Source organism: Miscanthus floridulus, chromosome 2 (genome assembly GCF_019320115.1).
Source record: "Miscanthus floridulus cultivar M001 chromosome 2, ASM1932011v1, whole genome shotgun sequence".
Classification (NCBI taxonomy): domain Eukaryota; kingdom Viridiplantae; phylum Streptophyta; class Magnoliopsida; order Poales; family Poaceae; genus Miscanthus; species Miscanthus floridulus.
In genome coordinates, this window is record NC_089581.1 from 1,794,934 (window position 1) to 1,802,610 (window position 7,677).

The 7,677-nt window shown below is 40.2% G+C and overlaps 1 protein-coding gene across 1 annotated transcript; it reads right to left on the reverse strand.

Annotated features, from left to right (window-relative positions):
- Positions 1–630: 630 nt before the first annotated feature.
- LOC136514654 (shaggy-related protein kinase kappa-like) lies at positions 631–6,909 on the reverse strand. The gene is made up of 13 exons (XM_066508454.1): positions 6,634–6,909; positions 5,958–6,217; positions 5,488–5,586; positions 5,331–5,390; positions 4,970–5,242; positions 3,342–3,416; positions 2,475–2,531; positions 2,145–2,285; positions 2,022–2,072; positions 1,837–1,932; positions 1,453–1,536; positions 1,247–1,349; positions 631–1,101 (listed from the first exon to the last, which is right to left on the reverse strand). Exons 2-13 carry the CDS (start codon positions 6,108–6,110, stop codon positions 1,013–1,015), a joined length of 1,281 nt encoding a protein of 426 aa, XP_066364551.1. The 5' UTR covers positions 6,111–6,217; positions 6,634–6,909; the 3' UTR covers positions 631–1,012.
- Positions 6,910–7,677: the final 768 nt, after the last annotated feature.

Here is a 7,677-nt window from a genome sequence, read left to right on the forward strand (position 1 = left end):
AATTTCATGTATATGTATATGAGCATATGTTATATATGTATATTATATTGTATATACTTTGTTTAGCAGCAGGAAATGCGGTGCCTCCTTGCAGAGAGCGGCGCGGCGACTTGTCGACAATCTCCCCGAATTGCCGCATACATGTAACACCTCACTACTACGTTTGACCATGATCTGAATTTTGAATTTTTGATCAATCTATCTCGAATTTCTCATCTACTTATATACCATTTGTAACATGTTAGTGATGTTTCTCTAAAATTCTATCATATTATTTACTTTCTGTCACAATTTTAGGTCTAAGCGCTATGTGTTGTACTGAGAAGGATGTCTTGGATAACATTGATCTCGAAATTGCTCTCAATGATTTTGCATCCAGAAATGCCACAAGATATTTTTTTCCAACAAGCCTTGAAGAATTATTTACTTATTTGAGGTAATCATAATAGTCATTTTATTTTTCTTTTAGTTTCTTCTATTGTATAAACATTGTGTTTTATGAACTATATATACATGCCCCTATCTACCTCATACTAGTACTAGTGTATGACTTCTCATGATCATAGAAGTGGGGGAAAAAATTTAGCCTTAAGGGCCCTTGCTTTCGTATTGCCCAAGGGCCATAAAATCTATAGAGCCGGCCCTGCGAACATGGCGCATATCCAACTACTTTTACTGCACACAGGCTTCACATAACCAAATCTTGAAGCCAGTTCAAAAGAATTTAAGGAACAATTCAAGCCAGAGATGCATGGAAAAAGTAGACAAAAAAGCTTCACAAGCCCCTCACAACACTGCATCCGAAACCTCCAACCTCAAAGCCAACTGCACAGCACACACTTGAACCTCACATCCTGGAACACAGCTCTAGTAGTGGATCTCATCCACACAAAACTCTGAAGAAAGAAAGGGGAGGAAGGGAAGGACGAAAGGAAAGGAGAAGCTACAGCTTTACAAGCTTCCCTGAGGGTGTCAAACAGTGGGGAAAAAGGGGCAAAACGACCAGCGAAAACTAGGTCCGTAGCGCCATGAACAAACTCTGCCTTCTTGAGTGCTCTGGGACAAGGCGTTCAACGACTTCTGGGGGAACACCTTTCAGCTCTGTCAGGATTTCAAACATCTGATCAGTTTAGCTGAGAACAGAATTTGAAGCAGCTAGGTTTAACTTCTGAAGTATGCGCATGCTAAGGGAACAGAAGATTAACTACTGACAGACAACACTGATGTTTCAGTACAATTACGCTACCTTGAGATCTGAAGTTGAAGAGAGAAGGCAGAGGCCGACCATTCGGTAGACGAGTGTTTGGGTCTCTCAGCTCATCAAAGAAAGGGTGCATACAGGCTTCCAACTGAAGAATCGCTCATCAGTTAGAAGAATGAAATTGCACAAGGAATCATCCAACGTAATTAGTGGCAAGAATGTAAAAAGCGTATGGAGCATTGGGGCCTTACAGCAGTGCACCGTAGATTTGGTGAGTACTGTAGAAACCTGCTAACAAGATCCACTGCTTCAGGTGGAAGCCTTCTTTGAAAAACCTGGATATAAGAGAACCTTGAGATGACAGTGGAATCAGGGGAGAAATATGCTCATTCAGTTTTGTGCCTGAGCATATGTGATGTGGACATTGCTTGCATGCCTGACTTTATTTGAATTCTAAACATAAAAAATTTCCAGTAAATTTGGCATTTAAAAGCACAACAGTCATATATAATGTACATATCTGAAATATCCATATTCCAAAGGTATGCACTAAGCTGTATAATTGTGTTTGTTGATTCCAGCTAAACATCACTGTGATGATACAGAGCTAAATAATCTCCGTGTATATTAATTACCTTGTGCCACGGATGAGCTTTAATTTGAGGGAACTTGAACTCCGTGTAATTTGGGTTCATGCACTTGATCTCTTCCCTTGTTGGAGTACCCAAAACCTGCAAGAAGCAGATGCTATGTCTCAATATGTCATGGTGCAAAAGAAGGTAGCAAAACAGTGGAGATATGGATACTGTAAGAAAATCACCTTGATGATCTCAACTAGTTGGTCGACTCCACTTTCTCCAGGAAACAGAGGCTACATGGATGAATGCTATCAGAAGAAGCAAAAAGGTAAGAATCAGAGGGAGGGAAACTAAACATGCCAGACCTGTCCTAGAAGCAGCTCTGCCATGACACAGCCTGCTGACCACAAATCAATAGCAGTAGTATATTCCGTTGCACCAAATATCAGCTCCGGTGCTCGGTAATACCTTGAGCATATGTAAGAGATGTTTGGCTCTCCTCTGACCTGCATATTTGCAAAAAATGCCATCATGGAGATTTATGTTTCAAATTGATAAAATGTACCATGTCTAGGTAGGTCACCTACATTTAGTGTGGAACTGTGCATTTGTTTACTCTTCCAAGTAATGTAGTGTGTGTTGATATATAACATTCTTGTGCATTTAACAGAGGCCAAAATTAGAAGATAACTTACCAATACTTTAGCACTTCCGAAATCGCAAATTTTGAGTTGGTGTGTATGTGGGTTAACCTACAGTAGAAATATTAGCAAAATGTATCAGTCATCATAAATATGTAATCTACTATTCCTGAGGTAAAGAAAAGGTCAAGTAGCAAAACAGTAGCTACCTCATCTTTAAAGAAGACAAAACTAATAAGCCCTTTAGGCATGCAGAAAAAGAAGGCGATTATATACTCTACAATTGTCAGCGTATGTATGATTATTTGAGTTTCAGTTTCTCCTGCTTCCTCAAACAATCTCTAATCTATGCGGTTATGGAGTCATGGTAGGTTAACAAGATAGCTAGTTGGATTGATCTTCCATGCTCCTTTCTGAGGCTCATAGTTTGCTCCAATAATTTTTCAATTAGTTTAGCACTTAGGCACTAGTGGAATGTACAGAAGCAATTGACATCTGTGGAACTGGGAGCATGGTTTTTTTTTTCAATCTTGCTATAAGAGAACAAATGATGACGAAATGTTCCAAAAGACAAGATACCATTGACAAGAAAAACATCATATACAGGGTATAAAATATGATTTGTGCAGCCTAGGAATAAAATGATGCACATGGGATAGCACCTATATATGAAACTAAATAATGCACAAGTGGATGAACGTTTCCAATTTCAAAATGCTAGGGCCATAGATGTCGGGTGGAACTGACCAATAATTGTGACATCGGGCTACACATGATCTAAAAATTCAGTCCCACTTGTACAAACCAAATGCCATTTTATGGTGTTACCATACCATCCCAACAACAAAATATCCAACAAATGTGAATGACAAATGCAAAGCAACATATTCATTACACAAAAGAAAGAGGTTCATATCTCACAAGAACATTCTGCGGTTTGATATCGCGGTGGCAGATGCCAATGCAGTTATGTATATAAGCAAGCGCTCGGCATATCTGCAAAGTGATTTAGGACAGATTAGATAAATTAATGCACAGCAGAAATCTGCGATCGGATATGACAATAAAAGGTAAGTAAAGGCAGCTGGAAATTGTTTGACTCCAACAACTGTATGGAGCAAACAAAATTATAAAGGGGGCGTACCCAGTGCAGAGAGCTCCCGCTCTGTGCGGGGTCTGGGGAAGGGTGTCAGTGGCAAGCCTTACCCTCGCCTATGCAATGCGAGGAGACCGCGACTCGAACCCGGGACCTTCCGGTCACAGGCGGTAAGACTCTACCGCTTGCACCAGGCCCGCCCTTCAGCAAACAAAATTATATTAAAGCAAATTAACATTCTCACTGTCATAGAAGACAGAATACAGCTGAATCAAAAGAAGATTTGAGCCATGCAAACAATCGTGCCTGCACTAATTGTAAGTCATACAATAAACGACCAGTACTAGTCCTTGAAGAGTGGATTAAAGTCACTCCGTCAACTAAACTCAGGCATTTAAATGCCCTGTGGACACGCAGCGTAAACCCAAGTGATCATTCAAATGGGTCACTCTAAACATATAGGAAGCAACTTGTATAACATAAATGATAAATCCAAAGACAGGATAATTGACAAGCTGTCCCCATTGGGGCTATAAATCAACAACAACAACAACAACAAAGCCTTTAAGTCCCAAACAAGTTGGGGTAGGCTAGAGTTGAAACCCAGCCGAAGCAATCAAGGTTCAGGCACGTGAATAGCTATCTTCCAAGCACTCCTATCTAAGGCTAAGTCTTTGGGTATATTCCATCCTTTCAAGTGTCCCATTGGGGCTATAAATGTCTCAATAATATTTATCTTAGATTCTTCATGGAAACAAACAATGTGAATCATTGATAGGCAACTTCAATAGAGGTTCCAGACTTCCAGTACAGTGCTACTGTTGAAGATAGACTTCAAGCAAACATGAGGCATATATATTTTTTAGATGAAGGATAAGGCATAAATATGGATGCCAAGAAGATAAGATACCGATGTCACCACACTTCTAGTTCTACAAGATAGCATGTACGTTAAAGTAGTAACATGTTTAGTTTCAGGGAACAGACACACTCATACATGTATATTATCTTGATTTGTGACCCTATATGACTATTTTAATATATAAGTCATGGGGACCCATGCTCTATTTTCTCCATTATTTTAAGTCTATTTCAAATGAATGAACATGACAAAATGATGTCCTACAGAATCCATGATCCATAAAGTTGATTGCAGAACATGTGATATGCACATGACCTGACAACACTACCAAACTAGTACCCCACATTTTCCGGAATCCATCCCCTTGCCTTATTTAAAATCAGCTAAATGATAATAAAAGAGTGTCAGGGCTTCTAAGATGTTTTTCCTACTATTTCGAAAAATGCATAGGGAAAACCTGTTTTTTAATCATGTGCAAAGGAAGTGCCATAACTAGAAGAAGATCAATGGTAAAACTGAGCAAAAAAAATTCTAAAGGAAAAACAGCATTTAACATGCATGATTAGTAAAAACCACCTAGTCAAGGCAGACCTGATACGTGTACAGTTTGACAAAAATGAGGGGCATCCGCTGATTCATTCGGTTGTACTGCCTTGCAATCCTGTTTACTGTCTCTGGAACAAACTCAAGAACAAGATTGAGATAAAGCTCGTCCCTTTCAGTTGTTGAAAAGAAGTAATGCTTAAGACCGATGATGTTAGGATGGTCAAGCATATGCATGATTTGCAGCTCTCTGTTCTTATAACGCTTATCTTGAAGAACCTTTTTTATGGCAACAATTTCTCCTGTTTCTCGGCATTTTGCCTAAAGAGTTAATAATGAAATGGTTATATGCTTTTCACAATCAATTAGGCATAGAACAGTTCAGAAAACAGAAAGGTGGGTTGTTTACCTGATATACAACCCCAAAAGAACCAGTTCCAACCACATGTTCAGCGATGTATGTGACAGACTGTTTCACAGCACATATCATTATTTGTCGGATAGTTTTTTTTTTTTTACCTCCAAACGATCATATATATCAAGAATCAAAGTAAAATTACCCTCACCTGTTTAGGCAGGCCGTTGCGCCCACGAATTGTAGTTGCTATTACATGACCAGCTTCATTACTAGAACTATCAGTCGCATCTGAACTTGACCCCATCTCCTGCAAAAAAAAAAGAAGAAAGAAAGAAATTAAGTCTCTTCATATAACAAAACAAAGTGCAGAATTTATTCACCAGTTTCTTCTGATCCTCTGGAATAGGTATGGCAGTATAAGTGATAACAGCATGAAGCAATAACATGTAACAGTGCCTTTCCAGGATATAGATTACATTGCCAGTGCCCAGTATGCAGTACAGGAGATTACATCTTTTGTATCCACTAATATGCAATGCTAGATGCCTACATTAAAGAACCGCACACAAGGGAAAAGATAGGGCTTGTACATGTATTTGACTGAAAGTGGTGATGAAGTGACCAAAACATTGACACTAATTTCAGCCATAGGCCAATCAAAGAGTAGTATAAACCTACCCTTTCATCATCTGTATCGGGCTTGGCATCCCTCAGTTGCATTCCCAGCATCTCCCTACCCAGAAACTCCACCGAGTTGGTTGCCCCCTTGAAACCATTCCCTGGCCTTGAGGAGCTCCCAACACCACCATACCTTTGTCCAGAATAGGCCATACCTTCAGGCTCGAGCAATGTGGTAACTGGTAGGGCTCAATCGAGATCACCAAGGTCAGTGTGCGGCTTCATCGCTTTGTAGAAGATCAGCTTGCCAATTCCAATGCCTGGTAAATTAAATGAATGACAACCGAATGATAAAAAAGCTCAGTCAGCATAATTTTGATGTAAAATCGCAGAAATAGATTGAGAAAAAAACACAACAAATCTTCTGCTGGTGGTTCAAGCAATTCAGAGAACACACTAGAAGCACTGCTACTGTTGAAATATCAGAGTGTCCAGCCCCACACAGAGATCAAGCAAAACCCTTGAGTAAAAGAATGAACAGCTGCAGCTTTCTCCAAAATAGTGACAGATCAAACACGAAATTGGGGCGAAGATCCTCTCGGATAAACGGGACAATCCGTCCCAAGTCCAATACCTCCCGTTAATTGAGCCAAAACCGCACCCAAAAAAGAGATAAAAAAGGAAGTTTTTTTTTTCTGAGGGTGGGGACTCGGATCAAAGAATCCATGGCCAGTACCTCAGACTGAAACCTAGCAGAGATCGACGGCGAGCTCTTGCAGCAGATCAAACAGCGGGCTCTTCACGGTCTGACGGTTCCTGCAGCAGCTCCGGCCTCGTCCTGGGTTTTCTTGCGTTGGTTGGGTGGGGGAGAGAGGAGAAGGCGACTAGGAGTCAGGACTCTGAAGCAAGCTGGTGGTGGGAGCGAGCGAGTGAGGCCATGACGGAGCAACTGAGCAAGTGAGCTAGTGGAGGGCAGCTGCTAGCTCTTGGTCTCGGGTTGGGTCCTTAAAAACTTTTCCATTTCCGGTAAAAAAGAATTGGCGTGGCATGGAAGGACCAGAGAAATTTATTGGGGGAGATCATGGAAGTTGCAGGGGAGAATGACTGTCTGAGGAGGTGGGGGAGATGCAGATGCCAACAAATCTGAGCCCGTGTCTAGAGGGTGAAAAGTTGAAAATTTAGCTACTGTAGTACTTTCGTTTTTATTTGATAATTAGCGTTCAATCATAGACTAATTAGTCTCAAAATGTTTGTCTCGCAATTTTCAATCAAACTGTGTAATTAGTTTTTTTTCTGTCTACATTTAATGCTCCATACACCTATCGCAAGATTTGATAGGATAGATATTGTAGTATTTTTTGGAAAAACTTTTCGCGAACTAAAAAAAGGGCCGAGGCTGGTGATGCTTGCTGCAGTCAATTTGGCAGTGAAAATACTGGGGCTGATGGATGGAGTTTGACTGGAAGCTGACCTACCTGTGCTGCTGCTGTGAAGGCTTTTGTTTTTAGTACTGGGGCCATGTTTAGATTGTAAAAAATTTCAACCCGATAAATAGTAGTATTTTCGTCTTATTTAGTAAATATTGTCCAATCGTGGACCAACTAAGCTCAAAAGATTCATCTCGTGATTTCCAACTAAACTGTGCAATTAGTTATTTTTTTTACCTACATTTAATGCTCTATGTAAATGGCTAAAAATTGATGTGATGAAAAGAGAGTAAAAAAACTTGGAATTTGGAGGTGATCTAAACAAGGTCTAGCAACTTGAGTTTATCCTGTGC